Source organism: Seriola dumerili, unplaced genomic scaffold, assembly GCF_002260705.1.
Source record: "Seriola dumerili isolate Sdu_G_001 unplaced genomic scaffold, Sdu_1.0 BDQW01000533.1, whole genome shotgun sequence".
Classification (NCBI taxonomy): Eukaryota; Metazoa; Chordata; class Actinopteri; order Carangiformes; family Carangidae; genus Seriola; species Seriola dumerili.
In genome coordinates this window covers 2,356,516-2,380,063 of record NW_019174788.1, presented here as the reverse complement: position 1 = coordinate 2,380,063, position 23,548 = coordinate 2,356,516, and the positions used below count along the sequence as shown (strand labels likewise).

At 41.4% G+C, this 23,548-nt stretch overlaps 2 protein-coding genes across 3 annotated transcripts in view; one reads left to right on the top strand and one right to left on the bottom strand.

The window, feature by feature from the left end:
- Positions 1-2,392, top strand: part of iglon5 (IgLON family member 5) — an 87,115-nt gene extending 84,723 nt beyond the window's left edge. Inside the window, exons 7-8 of the mRNA XM_022764335.1 lie at positions 457-608; positions 2,289-2,392. Of these exons, the coding sequence (XP_022620056.1) occupies positions 457-608; positions 2,289-2,392 (256 nt within the window). The remainder of the gene's footprint in view (positions 1-456; positions 609-2,288) is intronic.
- Positions 2,393-16,617: 14,225 nt separating this feature from the next.
- Positions 16,618-19,445, bottom strand: LOC111235822 (free fatty acid receptor 2-like). 2 transcript variants are annotated; one of them, XM_022764381.1, is made up of 2 exons: positions 19,399-19,445; positions 16,618-18,772 (listed from the first exon to the last, which is right to left on the bottom strand). In XM_022764381.1, exon 2 carries the CDS (start codon positions 18,505-18,507, stop codon positions 17,485-17,487), a length of 1,023 nt encoding a protein of 340 aa, XP_022620102.1. In that variant the 5' UTR covers positions 18,508-18,772; positions 19,399-19,445; the 3' UTR covers positions 16,618-17,484. The 2 variants fall into 2 exon arrangements, with proteins under 2 accessions (XP_022620102.1, XP_022620103.1); XM_022764382.1 differs by having other exon boundaries at positions 16,618-18,769; positions 19,399-19,417.
- Between the last annotated feature and the right edge of the window lie 4,103 nt (positions 19,446-23,548).

Sequence of the window (23,548 nt, the reverse complement as noted above, 5' to 3'; positions counted from 1 at the left end):
TTTGCCATCTCTGGAGGAAGATTAACTTGTTGGAAACCGATTTTCTCTTTATTACCTCTACATAGACTGTCCTTACAAGTTTATAAAAGGTCCCGGAGAGCATAGAAGAGTCAGGGTGATTTGGCATGAGGCAAAGCAAGACGCAGAAGTACTTAGACAAGCCTTTGCCAGCCAGAGAGAGCTGTTAATAGAGTATAATGGGCCCTAGCAGGAGGTCTCTGTTATTTATGGACTGTTAGATTTCACTATTAGCACAAGGTGCGACAGAGCCGATGTGTGGAGGGGGACTGCGTTGCATGGTTGTCTCTGGAGAGACGGAGAAAAAAAAGCTTCTTATGAGGGCTGAGTCACTAGGCGTGATGTTATGTTGTGTTACCTCTTTTTCTGTCACACTCTTTTTCTCTTTTTCTTCCCACTTCCTTCCTCCGCTTTCGCTTCCCCACCACTGCCACCCAGGCCGGTAGAGAGTGACAACACCCTGACGATCAAAAACGAGAAGACGCGCTCGCTGTTGCTGTTCAGCAATGTGACAGAGAAACACTTTGGCAACTACACCTGCTTTGCCTCAAACCGTCTGGGTGCTTCCAACGCCAGCATGCTGCTGTTTCGTAAGTTATCACACAGAGAACGACGTTCAGGTGCACACACACGCACGCACACGCACACGCACACACACACACACACACACACACAAACATGACGACAGCGAGGGTGCACATGTCTGCCAAGCCAAGCTTTCACAAATACATAAGAACGCTCAAATTTATCTCATGTGACTATCAATCAACGTGCAAGAGTTTGAACAGACATGACACGCTACCACAGAACGATACATATGCAATGACACACTGTTTTTCCCTCTTCGCCCTATCTCATTTTTGCTCTGCACACAGCACAGCATTTTCTCAGCTCTCTTCTCCCTCCTTCTTCCCATTTTCCTTATTCTCCGCCCCATTAAAGCTTTGCTTGCCTATATTACCATCTCTCTCTCTCTCTCTCTCTCTCTCTCATTCGTTCACGCTCTCACCCTCCATCTCTCGTCCGTACACATTCCTGCACACACACACACACACACACACACACAGACTGTATCCCTGCTCTGTCCCGTTACCCAAGAAGTTGTCATTTCTCTCCGAGCCCAATTCACATTAACCGTTTAACCGTCCCCAATGAGCGATTTCCCATTTCCCAGCAACACCCCTCCCTCCCCCCTCCCTCCTTTAGTGCATTCAGCATTACCATCTTAAGTGAGTCCTTCATCTATCCCCTTTCTTCTTTCATTCCTTTACCCATTATCTCGGCCAGTCTCCCTTCAATGACTCACTCTCCCGTCAGACCCATACATCTTCCTGCTCTCCTTTTCCACCAGCGCTGCCACTTCTGTCAGCCTATCTCTCCATCATCTGTCCTTCTGCCTCCTCTTTCCTTCCTAATCTGCTACTGCCATCGTTAGAACACAACAAACCCATTTCTGTTCTGGTCCGGCCACGGAAAATCCGACCATAATCGGATACTTTTGTGGCATTTCTATTCATACGCTGTCCCTCACTGTCATTGCCTCCCCCGACTTTGTTTCCCTGCCTTTGGGCCTCTTTGTTCACCATTTTAAAAGTGCCACATGTAGCCTTTTAACATCAACAACCCGCTATCGCATCAAAATTGGCACATTATTGTAATTACCCTCAACCAGTGAGCCCATTTCTGAGACCACTGGCAGCTTGCACTGGCTTTCACTTTACATTATTCACTGTAGACGAGTCCAATTTTCAGTCGTGATTTAACTTTGCATCCTAAATGTGATATTTCTGATGATATATGATTCATATTGCATAAGATAATATTGACTTCTGTTTTTGCTTTCTAGTGGACCATTCTCAGGTTATCACTACAGCATTTAATGGCTTTGTAACATAAGTAGGAGAGATTAACCACGACCAAAACTTGAACATAAGTCACTCCCCAACCACATTGTGCTCGTTCTAAGTGCAAAATGATCGTTTATGGATATTGAAAGCACCCCTCCAAAACATCAACACTTAACGAAACTATTTCAGGTGGTGGAATGAGTGTAAAACTTGGATTATGTGAAATGTAGTTCTAATTTTTAGAGACATTATATCATTAGTGTAAAAAAAAATAGGCAAACAGTAATTATGCCAAGTTATCATAATACATTTGGTTCATTAATTGTAATGTTTAAAATCACAAGCAGAGAACCTTTACATCCAGCAGTGAAACTTTACATATTTCTCTCCTCTTCTCTCATTTTGTTCCCTCTGTTCATCCAGGACCGGGGGCCATACAGGGGCGAGGGTCCGGTTTACACGCCGGGATGAGTGTCGGCGTGTGTGTTTGGGTTTCCCTCTCTGCTGCTTTTCTGGTGAAGGTGTAAAGATCGAGCTCCATCTGGATTTGTCCCTTAAAGTCCCTGAAATCCCCCCACCCTCCCCGTTCTCTCCCTCCCTCCCCCCTCCCTCCCCTTCCCTCCCCACCACCAACACCCCCCTCTACGGAAGGAAGAAGGAAATGAAATCTTTATTACGAACCCATCACTGTGAACAAAAAGAATATGCATTTATTCCAGGAAGCATTGAGTCATTGCATCAAACCACACGCCACATCACCACCCCACCCCAACCCACACGCCGCCGCCGCCCCCCCCCCCCCCTAAACCCCAGCACCCTCAATTCAATTTTGAGGTCAACTCATTGTCATTATCTCTTCCTCTCTTTCTCGCTCTCACACACACAGTCTGTCTCTTTCTTTGTCTCCCAGAATGCCTTGCAGATTTGTCTGACTTGGTACTTCCCTCCTCACCCTGTTATCTCCTCATTATTACCACTAGGCTGATGCTGATAGAGAGTGTATATTAATGATTATTGTGTCGGTGATCAATGAGAAAATAGATAATCTAACAAATGGACGATCATTTATGTAATATACTACATAGACTAATGACTGACCTACAATGTTTGCCTTATGGAAATTATACATGAAATCACAATGTTATGGTGGATATTTATGGAAATAATAATGTGGTACTAGCGGTCATGTGACCTGTTGAAAAATCCGAGTCCGATTGGTGGCCATGTGAAGTGTCACCCTTTGATCACACACATACACGCACCTACACCCAACATGTATGGCTTTTTGATTTTAACTGTGTAGCAGTGAAGCTGCTATGAATGATGTCAAAATGTATAAAAAAAAAAAGGGTGGGTGGTGACGGCGTCAGTCTTAACTACCCCTTTATGTAATTTGGGGGGGTTTATATCAAGGTTTCGCATGTAGACCCCCTCACTACCCAAACCTTTTTAACTACCCCTGCCCCTCTGTTCAACGTGCTGTCTCTAGTCGCCCTTGGCATTGCTATAGTGTTCTCTGCTCCGTGTCACGCCCCCCCCCCCCCCCCCCCCCCCCCCCCCCGTCCTCTCCCAGTGTAAATATATGCAGTACAGAGGCCACGCCGGTGACCTCAAGTTGCCTGTCGCCGAACGACATCTCCCATCGGCCTCGACTATGCTCCAGTCTTCTGAAGCAGCAAGAGACTGTCCCGTGGCAACAATATCTTCTGTTTCAAAGCTGCAGCTCCATCCTCTGTGTCGCTTGTTGATAGCATGTACCGGTTAGAGATGTTCCTGTTGTGATACCATACTCCCTACACTCCCTCCCTCCCCTCCCTCCCTCCCTGCACTGTGTCTGTTTTACTCTGCAAGGTTACCTGCTTTTACTTTTTTGGTGTTAATAATACTACCGATGATGATGTTAATAAGTATTTGAATAACTATGAATAGTAATTCCATGTGAGAAAAAAAAAAATGAACAAAATCCGATGGTAATGAGCCGTGCGTTGGAAAAATAATTTTTGTACTTTACTCTCAGAAGTCACACACATTGAACGACTACAATGAAAAAACAAACAAAAAAAAAGATGTAAAGTTTTCAAAGTGATGTGCTCTATTTTGCCATGACAAGCTTTTTAAAAACACATTTGAAACAGTCTGAGGGATTATTTCATCCGAGTCCAGAAGCAGTGAATGATGATGTAATTTATAATTTGTAACAGTTTATGTATTGGACTTCTTTTTTTTCTTTTTTTTTTTTGTCATGCTGTTAACTGCATCACACACACATTTACAGCATATTTATCCACTTATCATAGTGTGTCTATCTCCGACCAGCTAGATAAATGATTTGGATCCATGTCAGTCTCTGGTCATGGCTGTAAGTCAGTTCTTGTTCGGCCAGACCGCGGGGAGATAAAGATGTAATTAGCCATTACCTGTGGCTGGCTAAGTGAAGGAGCCCGGGCTCCACCTGTCCCTCCTGCCAGCCAGTGATGGCCCCCATAAATCAAGCTCAATCCTGCCTCTGACAGGAATCCTCTTCAAGGACAACCTCGCCCTGGTGCACCAGTTCTCCCTCCATTGTGTACCTGTGACATGCAGGCATGGGCACTACAAAACCCCGCATGGCACAATTATCCAGCCACTTCCCCTGTACAGCACAAACAGCGGGAGGTAAGCCCGTATTTCAATGCGTGGCGCTCGTTTCTCCCCTGAAACACTGTTCCACTCACATGCAGCGACTATATGCAAATTTGCCATAACGAGCCTGCACCGAGAGATGAGTTTACCCCGGCTGAACCCTGACTACTGCGACCTTAAAGGGGAATTACTCAGTACTGAATCAGTTGTCTGAATGTGTTTTGTTTGATTTTGTTTGAAACCAGCAATAACCCCCTAACTCTACTGTGCAAGAGGTATCAGATATGGTTAAAGCTGTGGTGTAATATCTGCCATTAACGAGATATATCAAATAAGTCTATTGTTGTACTTTTACTGTGTACAGTACTCTGCAATGATTGTGAAGCTTTGTTTAAATGGCCCTTAATTTAAAACACTACATGTTGTACTCAAAGAGTCTTGCCCTCTGCGATGTAGTCGGGTTGTCCCGTGTGACTGACCGCACACTGTTTGTGCATGCACCTTGTTGCTCCAAAAATAATGATGGATTCATATTTCAAGCACAAAAGCAGGTAGCTTGGTCAGTGCTTTGTTTTCTGTCTCAAACGCCTTTCCATGCACTCACTATCTCTTTCTTTCATGCTGCTTTCTTTCTGTTTCTCACTCATATACCTGTCCATGTCAGCATCCCACTGGGTATGTCAGTGGTATATAACATCTGTATGTACATAATCTGTCCTTGATGAAGAAAAAGAAAAAACAGAAGAAAAGATAAAAAAAAAAAAAAAAAAAACACAAACAAAACAAAACAAAAAAAACAGACAAAAAAAATAACATACTGTCATGTTTCTCAATGTGGGTTTGAAAAAAGCACGTCAGTGTTCGTGTATGGGTGGATTTTGAAAAAAAAAAAACAAAAAAAAAAAAAACCAAGAAGAAGCAAACGTTGTATGTTGTGTTCGGGTTTATGGGAAATAGGGTCCAAATGGATGGGAGGGCGGTATGACTTGAAGTCGTAGTGGTGATAAACAGAATGTGGGCATTTTATACAAACAAGCAGCAAAAGAACATGTTTTTTCATGAGTCATGATGTATGTAAATGAGTCACGCTTCTGGTGTCAGAGAGGACTGGAGAGGGTGTGGGCAAGAAGGCAGCAGTTATCCCCAGGGTGCACAATTTGAGGGTAGATGGGGATGCTGTTGAGAGAGCACCCGCTCCGACGGGCCTGTGGGAGGATACCCTGACAATGCAAATCCAAAAGCTGAGAGCCAGAGGGAGATGGGATGACACTAACCAGACAGTGAACTCTCCATTTAGGGGGAGAAGACAGACAGCCGCTCATATTGCCTTTCCAAACTTGAGCACTGTGGTCTTTCCCAGGGGAAGGAGTACCACACACTATTTATGGTTGCACTATGTAATATGAATAGCATTAACATAGCCTTGATCACAAACACAGTCTGGCCTACTTCAAGTGTATAAATAACACCCCATCTGGGGTTCAGTGAGTTTACAGTGATATAAACAAGACGTTTGCTCGGCCCCTAATTACATTCGGCGCACCCTGATGAGAAAATGTTGATTGGCTCCTGCAGCTGAAGGTTATGATAATCTGTTTACAGAATCTTTGTTAACAAGGTGCCATGAAACTGTGGCTTGGAGCTCACAAAAGCGGCACCTATTGCCAGTTTACGGCACATGTTTTTGTTTATGGAGAGATTTAATTAATGGGTTTTTACACATGAGATGGCGAGAAAAGAAGGTGGATTTATATAGTTAAATGAATGACACTTTTTTGCTGTGCAGTGCAGTGTCATGACATGGACTTTAGGAGCAGGGATTGTAAAACACTTTGAAATACATTGAACAGTTTCGGATCACTGTGCCTTCGCTGAGAGGAGTCAGGTAATTAAGCTCTTTAGGGTGTAAGGACAGATACTGCAATTTGTTCCTGAACTGTTCTAGTGAAACAGTAAAATAATTATGGTGCTTTAAAGGTGAGACTGTAGAATAGCAGGAGAAGTGCAGGTTTGAATGTACCTCTGTCTTTGTTTTATGTGTGGCAGCAGGCTCGGGCCCGCCTCTCCTACAACACCCTTGCTACGTAGAACAGATCCTGAACACACCTTCAATACAGAGTGCAATGGTTAATCAATACATTCGACTGAATGGCTTTGGAATAGAGCAATTTCTCCCCGGCCTGCCTTAGCAGGTCCCTAGAAGCTAAATTGATCAAGTGTCTATAGACCAGCCTTAGAACAGAGAGCATAATTCATCATGCCTGATACAAGACACCCCTAATTGCACATCGATTTTAAGCCCTTCTCTGAAACTATTTGGGCGAGCTGTAATGTCAGCTCAGTAAACTGTGTGTTCAGAGCTATGGTTCAGATGCAGGGAATAAGGAATTAATCGTTTGTTTTTCTTTTCAAGTCAATCCAGGCTGGTATTTGTTGTTTGTTTTTGCTACATAAAGTGTTAACCAACATGCTCCCCGGGCTTTTACACTGTATGTGCAATTTGTTAGGTGCTGTAGCGTTGCACTATATTTTATTAGTAATGACAGGGATGTAACCTGATCATTTTTTCAGTTGTGAATGTCAGCAGCTATTGATACTATGTATCTAGAGGGTTATGCCTGGATATAAAGTACACAAAGATAAAGTGTGAGCATGCAATACACAAGAAATTATATGTAAGAGACTGTGATTTATTAATATGAGAAATTGCCAACATTGCAGCACCGGTCAGTAAACCAAAAGGATATGCTACATAGAGTGACTATATATGAAAGATTATCACTGCTCTAAATCCCCTGCCCGTGTCCTTTACAGCAACGCATACCTAATTCCCATATATTATCCTAATTATCCATTGTTTACCAACTATCTACAGGCTCATTCAGTTCTCATGGGCAAAGTCAATGTTGCAAGTCTATTAAGGCCCAGTACTTTTCCATTACCACAGCTAATGAGTACATTAGTATACAGCATGCTAGAGAGGACTGTGACGAGGAAAGTGTCCGTGACAGTGAGCACTTCAGGTGTTTGACATGACGTCAGATTTGTGCACTGAAGAGTCACATGACAGTAGGAAGATGTAGTTCTAGATCAGGATTCATTCATTGCAGTAGTTACATTGAGTATGGTAGATAGATAGATAGATAGATAGATAGATAGATAGATAGATAGATAGATAGATAGATAGATAGAGTGAGTCAATTTCAGTGTTGTGTTTTGTGTCAGTAATTAGCTGAAATTAGTCAAATAGATTCCGTATGCCTATCCTTCAGTTCAGGTGCTCTGTATATATTTACAACCTCGGCTCGCAGCAAAGATGTTGGTCTTCGGAGCCACCGGCCTCGCCCTCTTCCTCACTGCTACCACAGATGGCGCCTTGTCAATCACTCACCTCTCTAAGAACAGGAGCGTCTGGCTAATTAAGAGCGTGCTGTACTCCACCAGTTGAGCAACAGCAACGTTCGCACGGACCATATGCATCACAATGGAGGCATCTCGCCCACCATGTCTCCCCTAGTCATTAAGTCGCCCACCTGACATCTCCAACATAGAATGAGTCCCATTACTTGGCCTTTCTGAATCACAAGCCCACGCCTGGCATTTTCCTTGTCAATCAACCAAGGGGTAAATATTGGTTGTGGTGCTGAGAACTGACAGGGGAAACTTGGATTTCTTTCAAAAGTGACAGCACCAACTGGTGTTTTTGTGCTGATTTATATTGCAGTTATGAAATGGTAGGGATGCCGGGCTGCCGGGCTGCGGCGAAGTCACCGATGCGGGCTACAAGTGTCTTATTACTGTGTAAGGGGCGCTGGAGGCTGGGATACATGACAGGATGTATGATGTGGGCTGGCCATGTGCTGTGTGCCTCAAGAGGGCAATAACAGTGAACAGACTGCAGGAACCCTCACTGCAGAGTAAATGGAAAATGTCTCATTTGGAAACTAATAACAAATTTTACTAGAAGAGAACCCACCGTGTATAATTGAAGGAATGAGTTGGCTTAGGTTAGTGTTGAATGTGGAACCCATCTCCCTCTCTCTTGCCCCTTCTTTTCTACTTGCGCTCTCTCTCTCTCTCTCTCTCTACACAAACACACACACACACACACACTGATAGTTTCCTTCTTTCTTCCTTTCCTCCATTTCTTTTTGTGTGGAGATAACCTGTAACAAGTTCTGCCCTGCCACCCCTTAGTACTCCATGTTTACCCACTCTGCCATTGCTGTCATGAAATATAAATGGTGTGTTAGTATGTGTGTCTGCGTGCGTGTGTGCGTGCGTGCGTATATATGAGTGTGTATACCTGTGCATCTATGTGCAAGTGTGTATTGAGCTCCACAGTGATCATGAGTAATTCAAGGGGCTTCTGATGCGAGCATTAAACAGTATGTGTGTATCTGCAGGGCAGGCGTGTTTGGTTCATTCATAACACAGACCCCAATTACAGGCGTTTGTTACATTTGTCAAGATCTCATCATCAATGTAAACACACAAGACAATAAAAAAAAACACAAGGAAAGGAACAAAACATTTGTCTTTCACACTGACAGATGTTCAGTGTTGTGAAGCGATGATTGTACTTTTTGATTTTTTTAGTTGCTGAACTTGTCTTCTTTGACTTTTATTTATCTCCTTTTTTTTTTTTTTTTTTTTTTTTTTTTTTTTTTCAAAATCCATCAAGTGGAGTTTAAAATGAAATCAAATGGAGGGAGACAAAAAAATAAAAACCAGTTTTGTTTTTAACATAACTCACTGTGTGTGGTTTGTTGCTGGAAGCGGGGCTCTCTGTTGGCCCCTGTGGTTAGAAACAAGGTGAGCTTGCTTTTTGCTTCCTGCTGAGTTAAGACTCTCGGCTTTTGTTGTGTTTGCAGCTTTGAGGGTTTTTTTTTTTAATGCTTTTATTAAAATGTCTGAATTTCTTGTCACAATAAATTGTTCATATCAAATTACTTGCCAACAAATGACGTGAATGTTATTAGCGGGTGATAACTTCATAATAGAAATGATCTGTAGTCATTACCAATATGAAAGAGTCGGTCTAAGATAGTTTGTTAGGGTCCAATTTGATTAAAAAAGATTATTTTCATGTTTGTTTTGTTACTTTCAAGCTGGGTTGTAGCCAGAAATCAGAAACCATATCCACGAAGGACACTATCCACTTGTCCCCCTCTTGTCATTGACAAACATCTGTGTCTCCTCATCTTGAATCTTCTTCTGTTCAGTCATTAATTATCAAACAAACTGATAATGGCTTTGAGAGCTACTCTACTATAATAATCTATTGTATTAGTTTTAGTTTAAATCTGTCCAGGGACGGTGACTTTATTTAACTATCAAGTTGTACTGTGTGAAATAACATATGAATAACACCATAAAAAAGCGGGAAATGTCAAATTACAGTGTTAGATATTTAAAAGTACATACTTTTTATAAACGTTTTTGGTGTCTTAGGGACTCAGTACCTCTTGACATTGCATTAGCCCAAGTACATAAGGCTGGCATACAATAGAGGTGGGTCCTCTCAGCAGATATGGGAGTGGAGTCGGGTCGCATCTGTCGCTGTTTTCAAAAAAGAAGAAAAAGACAAACAAACAAAAAAACAAAGTGATGCCCCTCTGAGTCACTGCAATTACAGAGTTTTCACCGAGTGGATTCTCTTTAGTTTTCAATTTACAGTGATGATTTCTAGGCAGACTTGTTTCCCTCAATTGAACTCACATTTTGAAACTTTTGTTTCTTGCTTTGATGATGATGATTACACCTAGCATCACAAGATTTCTTCTCCCCCACCCTCCCCAGAGGACGCAGATCTGAATTCATTATACTGTAGCTCATTAGGCCACTCAGGAAATTCATATTTACAGCTGAACATTACACAAGAAAAACTCAAAAAGCCAAAATCAAAACAAGAGTCGCAGAATATATCAACACGTTCAGTAATATGCTGCAAATCCTCGAAACAAGAAGAAAGAATGTGTTTCTTCTTGTAAACAAACTCAAAATATTGAGTTTTTTTTTTTTTTGAATGTTCATTACTTTTACTTGTATCAAGGTTTCCTTGTTTTTTTTTACAGTAATACTTTATTAATAAGCACTTGTTTCAGATAAATGTAAATACAAACCCTCAGTGGCCTCAGGCTTTTTGCAAAAACATTACATTCATTCCTCCAGTAATAAGTAATTGCTCAAGATCGTTAGACAAACCTCACAAATCGGATTTTTTTTTGTATCATTTAAAGAGCTTCAGCACAACTGTAGAGGGAAAACAGAAACCTGTAGAAAACCTGTAGAGCAATGGCAGCGTTTCCTTACTGCCGCACTGTGGTTTCAGTCAGCATGCAGAAGAAGTGGCTATTTTGTTTGACACATGTAGTTTTTTCTTTGTTTGTTTTTTTCACCCCGACAGTCTCTGAGATTTATGTTTCTGTTGATGCATGACCTATTAATGAACCAGAACATCTAACCATAGAGTGCAACCAAAAAACAAGCTGACGCCAACAGATTTTAAAAGCACAGCAAAGCTTCAGGTTTTAAGAGTCCCTGAGAAATGATTTCACCACTCAAGCTTGGAGTAGGGAACAACAGCAGCATAATGGCAAAACACCTGTGTTTGCTTCTTTTGTTGGCAGGCCAAGCATCAGGTCAGTCATGTTAGAAAATGTCTTGTCTTTGTAGAAACTGTCACCCAAAGCTCAAGTATTAGTATTTAATGATATCTGTTGAGCTTAATTTTATTCAATTTGAATGTTTCCTATTAAATTTTGTAATGAAATGACATAGACTTACATTATCACTGCTTGAAATGTATCACCAGTGACAATAATCAATGTTTCTGCAATGAGTCACAGCAGTAAGTGAGTAACGTTACGGCCAAGGATGAAAAAATGATGGAATGAGTCTTGCCTCTGCTCTTTCTTTAATAATGAATAAAAGTAGAAGGTGGAGAGATGCAACCTGTTTTTTGGACCATCACCGTCATGTTTGCCAATGTTCCTTGTCATCTGCACTGAGAGCGACTGAGTGTTTTGCTTATCTTTTCTTCAGTATTTCATCATCGCACTTAATAATCACTTCATCACACTTAGCTAGACAAGCAATCACTACAATCAAACAGCTATTCTAAAGCTGTTGAAATCTTTTATACTCAAGTGTGTCTGCATTAGTCTTGGTTGAAAAAAATAAAAACAGTTTCAGAAAACAGCATTTGTTGATATAGGTGAGGTTTATCACATTGGGGGCCATTCAAGAAGTGTTTGGTGCATTGTAAAATTGGACTAAATTGACTTCCAATTGTTCTTCTTTTGGGTGTTATACTTTTCCGTCTGATCATCTTTGTCTGGCAAACTTTGCTCCCAGCTGTCACCCAGGCATACTAAACACACATTTAAAGTATTTGTAGTTGACCTGCAGGTCTGCTCTGCACTTTTTAAAAGTTCCTTGTATGACATGTTGTATTAATGGCTCTGTCTTTAGCCCTGACAGCGACCCCAGAGGGACTGAGGGTTAGACAGTATCCTCCCTCTCTCACTGTGATGCGGGGTGAAACGGCAATCCTGTCCTGTCATTTCAAAGTTGAATCCCTAAAGTACGGGGTTCAGTGGTTCAAAATGAAGCCGGAACAGCAGCTCATCCCAAAGTCATCCAGGCACATCTTTGTGGAGAAGAATCAAACCTCGTCCCTGGTGATTACTCAGGTCGCACCGGAGGATTCTGGGAGGTATTACTGCGAGGTGAACGTCCTGCAGAAAGACCCAGAGAAGGGCAACGGCACCGAGCTGGTCGTCTTGGGTGAGAAACAAATAGCTGGTTTCAGAAAAAAAAAAAAACATGCCCCTAATTCATTATTGTTGCTGTGCTTTGGTGATGTTGCCATGTTGGTAATTATGTCTCATTTGTATCTTTTTGTGCACCAGAGCCACAGTGTTTAGTGTGAGGCAGTTTGATACAAGTATACGAGCGCCGGCGTGGACCGTGCATCACCACAAAAGAAAGGGCCAGGCCCAATCCATAAAAATTCAAGTCATGTGAAATTCCCTCAGAGTTCATCTTTTTGCCTGAGCAGTTTCATGACAGATCTAGAAATAATCACCCCGGCACCATGCGCAGTGCCTTGTATCGATCTAGCCCAGGGAATTGAAACTCACCAGAAAACAAGGCAGGGAGGGATGGCTAAATTATTATGTGGAAATCCTCCATGCGGAAGAAAAGATTCCTTTTGATTTTCTTTGGCTGCAATGTTGCCTTCACCAAATCACATTTGATATTGCATGTTTCTTCCCCTTTTTATTCTTGCTGAAATCTTTTATGCCAGATCTATTCTGTTTTACATCTATCTAGATTTTTCTAATCAAATATTTTATATGAAATAATACCTTTTTAAATTTGTTGCAGGTAAAGTATCTTGTTACTGTCTTAAACAATATGCAACACAAATGGTAATTATAGATAATGGTAGAAGAAGAAGTAGCAGGAGAAATAATAGTAGTGACAGAAATAGCAGGGTGATTCAGAGGAGCAGTTTAGTTATGCAGGGTTTTTTTCCCTTCACTTGTCAGAATGTTTTACTGATGCGTTGATTTTGTGCAGCATGCATATATATACTGCAATTTGTGCATTTGTACCCAAGTCATCTCAGTGTATTCTTCCTTGTTTTGATGGCTACATTATGACTAATATTTCTTTCATATGTCTGGCCTATTTTCCTCTGCTGTATATGATTATTTGCCGCTTCAATGTCCCGGTATTAAATTGTGAATCTCATCTGATGTGTTTGCTTTGTTCCTTACCCTTCCTCCACTTCTAGCACCACCAACTGCTCCCAAAATATACCTCCAGATTCCCCCAGACCCCCAGACTGGTCAGTGGGCTCTCCTCTGTCTCACTGGGGGATTCTACCCCAGCGAGCTCACCCTCACCTGGACATACCAGAGCACAGCAGCCGATATCGATCACCTGTCAGTCACCAATTGCACCCTCCCTGCCGTCAAACCTCACGGTAACCTGTCTGAACACGTGGCCGATGGAGCCCTGCTGTCCTCAGACTGGTTCATGGACTCCACGCCGCCGCGCCGGCCCAAGTGTTTCCAGTTCATGGACAACCACAGCCAGGAAGTATACCTCTTCAGTGTGTTTTTTCTCCCAATGAAACAGTCTTTGGACACTGGTATCACCTTCACGTGTGGAGTCCAGGACCACCCTGCCATGACCACGGCTCTGACTGCCTCCTTCACTTGGGGTAAATAAAAGAAGAATCAATTTAGAGCCACTGGGTGTAGAATTATTTTTTACCTGTTTAATTCAGAAGTTTTCTATTAGTGTTATTCAATATGTTCCTCAACATAAAAATCATGTTATGCTCATCACCTTCAGTTATTTCAACTTTGTTTCTTCTGTCACTTTGGTGTGACAGATGGCTGTAATATTACGATACCCACTCTGTGTTAGATAGATGAAGCCTGTCAGAGGTGTGACTCACTGCTGTAGCAAATTTAGAACATGTGTCATTGCAGTTTGGAAAGTAAAACACTGCACTTAGTTGCTGAATTCATCTAACATTGACCTAGAATCTGCAAGTAGCCTGATTCAAACTGCTGAATGCATGTTCAGATTTCTCCGAAGTTGACCCTTTAGTTTGGGGTTAGTGGAAACAAACTGAAAGCATCACATTATTGTCACCTTGAAAAGTTGATGCGGTGAACTTGTTTGCAGCAGTTGCTGATTTACACTAATTTTACTGCGCAACAGTGGTGAATGGAAGTCCAGTATTCACTCTCCTTTTAGCTCCAGTTTGGCTGTTTACACTGTTTACAGACTTGCTAGTCGCTAACTTTGTCTGCTGGTTGGTGGTGCGCAGGCAGCCTAAACTTGGCTTATCAGAGTTTGTGCTGTGAGACCAAATCAAAACAGTAAAGCTGAGATCCGGAAAGCCGAAACAGTGAAAGATGCTATAAAGCTGTGATCCTGATAATTCTGTGATGACCTGTTTCACATTACACATGCACATTTGATTAATAATACAAACATCAATGAGAGCAGATTTAGTAATAATCTACAGGCTTGTATCTTTGATCTTTTAACCAAAAAACAGATATTATCTATTTGAGTTGCTCAATTCTCGTACTAACGATTCAACCAGGATGTTTTCATGCCCATCCAACCCTTGGAAGTGTTCCAACTCTGAGTCACTTCACCTGATCCATGCAGAAAATGAACTGGATTTTCACTCCCTGAACCCTGGATCCCCCAAAACAACCTCCTTCTACATTCCTAGTCTAAATAAATTACACAGTCTACATTGACACTGAGTTCAGACACGACAGAGCCTCACATACCACAAGTCACTTGCTCAATGTTTGCCCTACTTGACTGTTAATGTGGGTCAGACATCGATCATTCCAAGGCAACAGATTGCCTGCAATACTGCATACTTGAACAAATTAATGATTTTCCCAATCAATGTTTAAACACCTCTCCTCCCAGGGAGGAGGTGAACGTCCATCAACCAAAGCCAGTTCAACCTCCCTGATTTCATTCTGTCGTGCTCAATAACATGATAAGTCAGTGCTAATCAGTGTTGTACTTTTTTCTTTTTTTGCTCTACTTTCCAGATGCTTCCCCTAATGAACTGATGGCATATTTGAATATCCTCAAGATGTGTTTCCTCTCTGCAGTGACTGTTGTGTTTTTATTGGAAGGTGAGTGAATAAACCTCTTAGCTAAGAATAACAGGAAGTTGTTGAAAAAAAAAAAATCTATGTTTAATTGTGGTGTGATCTTGCTCTCCACAGCAGTCAAAGGTCTCTGTGAGAAAGGTGAATGATGTCATGTGAGTACAATATTCTCCTCTGCCTTTGGCAAACAAACACACACATGCACACACTCACACGCGGCTGTTTTTCTTATTACCTTATCCCTGTAACCTATCACACATTGTTAGGAAAAAGTCAACACTGACGCAACAACCAATTATTGTCTTCCAGGAAACACAAAATGAAATTGGAGAGACGACCGAAAAAAAAAAAAAAAAAATGGATCGACGGATGTTCAGTGCGGCTCATCTAAGCAGACCAACCTTTGACAAACAACGTCACACAAATTCAAGTCAATTCCAGTAAATGAGAATTAATTCTAATCAACTGTGTTATGAAAATGTGTGTGTAGTTCCCTCTCTCTCTTGTATTTGACATTTGAAAGCTTCTCCCAGTTTCAGGCCATATGCTGTATGTTCTGCTTTGCTTTCACATACTGTATATCCTCCAAACATTGATGCATCGCCGATTCCTTTCTTCACATCAAAGCTATTTATCTCTGTAACCCTTTTACCGCTGTGGCGTGCTGACTAGCGTGTTTTTGGATTTGCTCATTGTGTCAGTGGCTTGTAGCCCGCACATCTTACTCATTCACTCGGGTCTGTGTGTCAAAATGAATGCTTCATGCATGATCCACCTGTCAAACAGATACAGTGATCAGCTCAACCTCCGCGCAGGCCTAATCCTCACAAAACAGGATTACGGTCGATGCCAGCGCTTGCTTGTGTGATAGCATTGTTTATGTTTGCAGTGTGTGGGGCGAGATCTTGATTCACGTGTTGGAGGAAGTTCCTTTTAAATTTAGGCCTGCCTACACTGCCAAGAGCACCGAATACTGCCAGTAATAATGACCATTAAATTTAGAGCAAGATGATGTATCTGCAGCACAACCAGATTAGTGATGTCAAAAACAAGCCTTTTTTTCCTGCTCAATAAATTTGCTACTGCTCGTTCTTAATCCTTATTTTTCATTCTAAACTGCTTTTATAAATGTCATTATACTGTGTGTGAAAAATGTTTTTCATGACGGCTGATTATCTGGTGATCACATCTAAGTTCATGTGACGCTGCAGCTGTTGATACAAAATGTTCACTTTCATCACTTACAAAAAAAATAGTCCTTATCTCTCCTCTTTCATGTGCACACACACAAATACAGTCACCTCACACCTGACCACTGCCCATGGAAATCTATTAGTCGTGACGTAAATGTGTCATAACCTGATTTGTTTGTGTGTTTTTTTTTTCTTCATGTCTCTTCCTTCATGGAAACTCACACGTGTATGGATGCACGTTCAAAGACATTTATGAGCCATAAATTATGTAAAATATATTTATATGATTTGTGTATGAAAATAGTCCTTCTATATTTTGTCTTATACAATTGCAATCACTGTCCTACAGTGTTCAGAAATATTACATACATATTATTCACACATGTATGCTACTTTAGTACCACATATGGTTTAACTGTCACCATCTATGTCATTTGACATATACAACAAAATGCTTCTAATGAAAGTATATTACAAATGTAATGTTGTGTAAACTAGAATCTGCATCAGAGTGTCCACAATCATGTAAGTCAAAATGCAAAATACACAAATATATTGTCTGTTCACATAAAAAGCAAACTATATATTAGCTGAATACATGTTCTTTTAGCAGTTACAATGCTTAGTCATTTTCAACATGCAAGAATCTTCTTTCAAATCTCATTTTTGCTTGTGGTTAGATCTGTTGGGAAACCTTTATCTCCTATTGCTTAGAGACGAGGTCCACAGCCATTGCTTAGATGTTCATTTAATCGGGCGTCTCCACTGCAGTGCTCCACAACACCTGACTGCATTAATGGAGACCTTTTGAAATCCTGTTCTTGTTTAAGAAATATTTTTCATTTGAATGTGACGGTTCAAAGTGGCCTGTCTCTGTGGCTTTACACATTACACTGCATAAAAAAAAAGAATTGCTGCATCTTGCTCAGATAGAGAAACGGTTTCCTCTCTTGTCTCATTTCAAAATAGGAAGTTCATCAAAGAGTCAAACAGACACAACGCTCTGTGTACAGTATGCCAAGTCATTTTCTCACACATAAAAACATAAACATGGCATTAATTTCCTGCTTCCAGGGATGAAGAAATAACAAATTAGTGAAGGCAGCTGCCCACAGCTCCCTTTCAGTCAGCTCAGATAGCATTGATCTCCTCTTGTTTGTGTTCCTTATCTTGTGCAGTCTTGTTAATTCCCCCCCACGAGCTGCAGCGCGCGTGACAGGACATGCACCTGTTTAGGCGACTTTTAACCCCTTCCATCACACTACCCACATTTCCTCTTACAGCAGAGGAGGAGAAGTAGAAAATAAGAGGGTCTAGACAAGCGTTAAAGGTGCTGCACAGCAGGGCCTTGTCTCTCCAGTCGGGACTTTTCCATGTAATAAAACCCACAATGTGCGAGACGTTGTAGGGGCCAAAACATAAAGCGAACACCAGCAGTGTTCCTAAAGCCATGCCAATGGCCCGAAGGCGCCGGCGCCGGTCAATGTGCTGCAGCTTGGACAGAATCCTGATGAAATTAATGTAGCAGAAACTGCAAATCAGGAAAGGGATGCAGAAAAGCACCACACAGAGCTCCAGACGTACAGGCAGGAGGACATTCAGCTGAGCCTCTGTGAAATTCTCATAACACACCTCCTTATTGTTGTCACCGGTGGCAGAGCTGCGTGTGGCATTGTGGCCTGAGGGGTTACCTGGAGGGTTTTCAGCGCCGATTAAGGGGACGATGAACACAATGCTCAGGTGGAGAAAGGAGAAAATCCAGAAGAAGATGCTGGCAGCAACAGCGTACATGGGTCGCCGCCTCAGGGTGTGCTGGATGGGGAACGCCACACCCAGGTAGCGCTCCACGCTGACCGCAGTGAGGAAGAAGGTGCTGTTGTAGATGGTCATGTAGAAGATGAAGCCGGACAGCGGACAGAGGGGGTAGGGCATGTCCCACAACATGTTGTTCATCACTTCCTGCATCTTAAAGGGCAGGAAGAGGAGGAAGAGGAGGTCAGAGATGGTCAGGTTGAGGAGCAGGATGTCAATCGGTGAAGCTTTCTGTCTCACTTTCTTGCAGAAAGTGTAGAAGGCGAGGATGTTGGCCGGGAAGCCCAGCACAAAGGTAATAATGTAGACGGACAGACACAGGCCAGTGTGGCACTCCTGCATGGTGGCTGCAGTTTAAGTCAGTCAGTCAGGAATCAGGAATTGAGATGTGTCACATTATGTCCTTGACTCAAGGGAGGAGGAGGAAGGGGTGGGGGTGAATACACGGCAGCACGAGGAGGTTTGATCTGTCAGACAGTCAGAACCACAGGAGACGAAGGCTTCTTATTGGGTCAGCTGCCTGGAACAAACCCGGCGAGACAGCGTGGTTTTCCTGTCCCCACCGATAAACCAACGCTCATCGTTTCCTCGAGGGCTTTAAGCTCTGCTGATAAGAGAGAATGGAAAGAGATTACCACACTGCACAGCACAGTATTTCGACCTATTGTCCATCTGACACTTGGTTTAAGAGTGCACTGCTATACTTTTTATACAGTAGCCTACAAGCTGAGAGACCACAGCAAGAAACCAGAGATAAACTCTTATTTCTTTTTTCTTTTTTGTGTAATATTTCTTCCTAATTTCTCATCATATCTCTACTTTAGAGTTTATTGTGGAGCTGAATTATTTCCTAATGAGGAGCCAGTGTTTTGGTCTGGCACATGGTTTTGTATACAAACTGTAATACTGTGTTATTGCTTCCTCCGTGTTGTAAATACAGTACAATGATGTTTTTATCATTAACTCCCAGCCCCCTGTTCTATATGCGCAAATACTGGGCATGTGGTAAAAATTATGACCCTCATAAACATAATGACTTAACTACACCAGGGAAATGAGTATCTCAGAGCTTTAGCCGGCACAGCTTCACAACACTTTTGTCATCAAACAATGTCTATATCTAATTCCTGCATCTTATTATGAAGGATGTACAAAATGAAGACTGAAGGAAATTGGTAGAATCATTGAAACAAATACTGAGAGGAATGATCGGAAGGAAAGCTAGTTTCTTACCCTTTGTGTAATGAGCCGGATCACACATCAAAGTGAACATGTGTGACCAAAGCTCAGCTCTTATAGTCTGGTTGACAAAGCAGGGGGATTTTTTTTTTACTCTAGAGGAATGTGTTGAAATTAAAGAAGTGTCACCAGTTTAAGCAACTTGAAGACTTCCTCCTCGTCTGTGGTGGTGGTTTGCCAGTACACAAATTCTCTGTATGCCCACACAAAGCTTCCTGTTTTAACGTTTTTTAAAAGAAACTACCTTGAAGAAAAGGACAAATTTTGGCTTACCTTATTCCTCCGCTGTGTGTTTCTTGGCGCACCCACATGTGGTGATTGCTCAACTGTTTTATTTGATCTCCTCTATTCACCAGCCTTCAGCTCCTACCTGCTGTCACCTGGCACGTCCCCCTATTTACATGATAATCTAAACATCCAGCGCAGATAATAGAAATTATTAGGGAGATACTACTGCAATTTATCACCCACACTCGCCAAACATGGTTTCCGTGGTAACAACTGGCCTTTTTGCAGTGAGTGGCGCAGACAGTCTCTGCGAGCCGGTGTGATCGCAGGTTATTAAATCACATTTAGTTATCCATGCTCACTGCCTCTCCAAGGACCACCTTTATTATGAGAGGGAGGGAAAAGGCATTTGACAAAAGAGATGACTTGTCGTCAAAGTGGTCCCTCCCTTCACAGCATGAGGTGAGGGGGGGCTATATATATATATATATATATATCGTTGTCCAAACAGAGGCTTGTTGTTTGGATAGCCAAACACTGCGTACAATAATAAAAGATGGTTTATTCAGATAGGAATGATGAGGCTTCCCATTGTGAGATGGTTCTGTATTCTGCAGCCCACCGCAGCACAAAAACACCCACAGATGTGAGAGGTCACCGGCCCTTTTTGTACTTACGGGCTAGTATCACAACAGCAGGGTCTCTCAAACAGGTAAAGCAGGAAGCACAGGTAGTCATGGTTAATTTTGCAAAGTAAGAGAAACAAGCTTTTGAAGTAATAATGACTCCGAGGTGTACAAAGAGTCCTTTTGATGTTTCTTAATGTATGTAAATCACTCTGAGGCACTTTCACTTGAGCTTAGCCCCTAAACACTTGATTCCCATGTGCGAGTTTTGGATATTTTGTTACAGTGTGACCTAACTCCTTATTAAATATTCGTCCCCTTTGCCATGTCTGTAACTTCTTGCCCCTGCCATTGATCTTATTAAAAACCGTCTTTCAATTTCTCACATGCATCTGCGCCCCTGACAAAGCCACCAAAGGGAAAGTGTTTGAGTTTCAGGCACCGTGCTCCTGTCTGAAATCATTACATTTGTATTCCGCACATAAATTTCACACAATCACATTGTATTATGCAAGCTGGAGTGTTCCACAACTAGAGCCGGTTTTACAGAATGACATCAGGGAATTTCTAAGACACTGTTTGAGCACAAACTTTTAATGTAACCCTTGGTGATATTTCATCACTGCAGGACACCCCACTTTAGTAATTAGTCAGAAACAACACACATTACATATTTTACTTTTTCTTATCTTCTAAAAGTATATCAGGGGCAGAATACTATTTTTTTTATATATTCCAGTTGTTCCCACTGCCATAGCACTGTCTGTAATATAAAGCATCCAAACTTGGATCATTATAGCTTTCCTCATTTAGGAAAATAGCTAACTGCATTTTTTCTTATTTTTATCACTATATGCAGCAGGTTTTTTGAAATACTGAAGTTCCCCAACCACAAAAAAAAAAAAAAAACAGACCAAACCTGGTTTTTTCATATTGTTAAGTTACTTTTCAGTGAAATTACAACATTTTAGCTTTACTTTCTGTACATTTTATTTCCCAACATGAAGGACTAATTGCAGTTTTGAATCCACACTGCCAGACATGGGGAAATACTGGACACTGGAAATACAGCTTTACTTGTTTGTGTATTTATTTTTAGTCGCATAGAGGTCATTAACTGGTCAGTCACTGGGTTGTGCCTAAAGTTGTTCTCATGTCATAAAGCTGATTCATTAATTTGTAACACATTGTGTCACATTGTGACACATGATGTGCCATCAGAACAGCAGTAAGTAAAAACATTTTAATTTGGAGAATTTATTGAGTAAAAGTGATTAATATTTTTTTTTTAGCAGAGATGTTTTAAAATGCTGTATAGCAGTTGTAGTGGCAATAGTGGCAGATGGGATCCTGAGCCTTGTGGTGATAAACAGCTGATTCACTCTTTCAGGTGTGTCATGTGTGTTTCCAAATGCACAAAATAAACAAGGCTGGAGGTTCCAGTCAGGTGCTACAGGTATGTGTGGAAAAGGAAAACAAGGGACTTTCCCAGCAGCACTGGACAGTTTGAGTTGTTTTAGTGGAGCAGACCCACAACCCTGGTGTGTTTTTCAGAGCTTGGAATCTAATCAGACAGAGCTTTTTGCAGCACAATGATCTTTGTGACAGAGCGTACAAAATGGAACAAGAACATGGCTCAGATGTACAGTGTTGAAGTAGAGAGAGAAAAGTCTGCAGAGTAGCAGCCTGTGTGGTTACTGAAGCAGCAGGAAGAGAATCATGCATTATATAAGCCAAGAAGTAGAAAGATTTATTGGTGTGCCAATGTAACAGGCTCCAAATATCAGAAACCAAATGATGGAATTTTTTTTCCCTCCACCGCAAAATCTGCAAAACCATCAGTGATTGTTTCAGATTCTTCTTCTGTCGTTCTTATTCAACTAAATGAAAACTGTATTTTAACAGGTATAATTTATGGCCCTCACAGAGATTTTTTTTTTTTTATCTTGAATATCCTTGAGGTTAAATGCAGAGGGTGAGCAATAATTCTTAATGGAGCTGCTAATTATAGATGAATTAGTGAGGTTTTTAAAGGAGTGTTTTTGTGCCCCATGGAGTCTCTGAATATTTTACCAACAATAAAGCAAATAACAGCAAATTACCTTTCTGTTAATTAATAACAAAAAAATTACTAATTTTTAATTGCAAAATATTGGATGTAAGTATTAATCTCAACCTTCAGAAAACACTGCTTAATCCCTAATATGAGCCACCACAGCGTGATATTGTCCAGAAAATATACTGACCGCCACTGCGTGTGTCTCTGCTTTGTGCTCAGTGAGTACGGCCACTTTGAAGTTCAATTGACACGGCTGTTATGAGCAAAGTGTCAGAGTGCTTGTGTTGTTAAAGAGCACAAACATGGGCAGCATAGACAAGAGCTGCTCTGTATGTTGTCAACAGCCCTTTGAAGAGCAGCAGAGGATAAAGAGGGGGCTGGAGACGACCGCGCGCTGCAATAAAGTGGACGTGACTGTGTGCATCACCTTCTTCATTTACCGTAAAGGGTGTAAATGAAAATAAACTCTTGGCTTCCTGAGGTCTTATGAGAAAGAGGAAGTCACTCATAACGCAATTTTCTGTCGAGATCAGCAACAACAAACGCAACATATTCATCTCTCTCTTTTTCTGAAGAAATAATGACAGAAATGAAATTTGTGTCATCATCTGTGAAGTTCTGAGGAGGAAGTTTTTCATGTAAAGCAGTATTATTTCCTACAAAAATAGTAACACAAAATTGAGTAATTGTACTACTATCCCTCTACGGGTTATACAGAATATTAGACCCCATCTGATGAAAAGCAAGCTTTAACCTTGTTAACATGCCAATATTTTTTTATATAATACAAGACATATCATGAGAGAAATAAGCTTATGATATGCTTCCAGCTCCTGTTTTCCATTATTTTTCACTTTTTATACTAAACAAAATATTAATAAGAGCAGCTTATTTTTACATAGTTTAAAACATGTCTGGAGAGGAACTTATCCTGTCTTATCATTGCATTCCTCTGGTCTGAGGTCCTGTGGGCTGTAGCAATGGCAATATGTTGTCAACTGTACATAAGTGACACTATTTTCAGCTGTTAATTTGTCCAATATCACAGTTGATCTGACGTCTTGCAGTGACAGACTCTGCTGCTTCCTCAGTGAACTTGCTTTGGTCCAGATCAGAAGAGACTTCTCACAGCTTCAACAATGTTAGATGCAATGCATATAAAGAATGACTTTCACTGAAATCCGCCTCCATCTTGTCTGTACGAGACCTCAGTGTATTTGAAATAAATAGT

Excerpts from the sequence above, each read along its gene's own strand:
- LOC111235822 (XM_022764381.1), bottom strand. The coding sequence starts at position 18,507 with ATGCAGGAGTGCCACACTGGCCTGTGTCTGTCCGTCTACATTATTACC.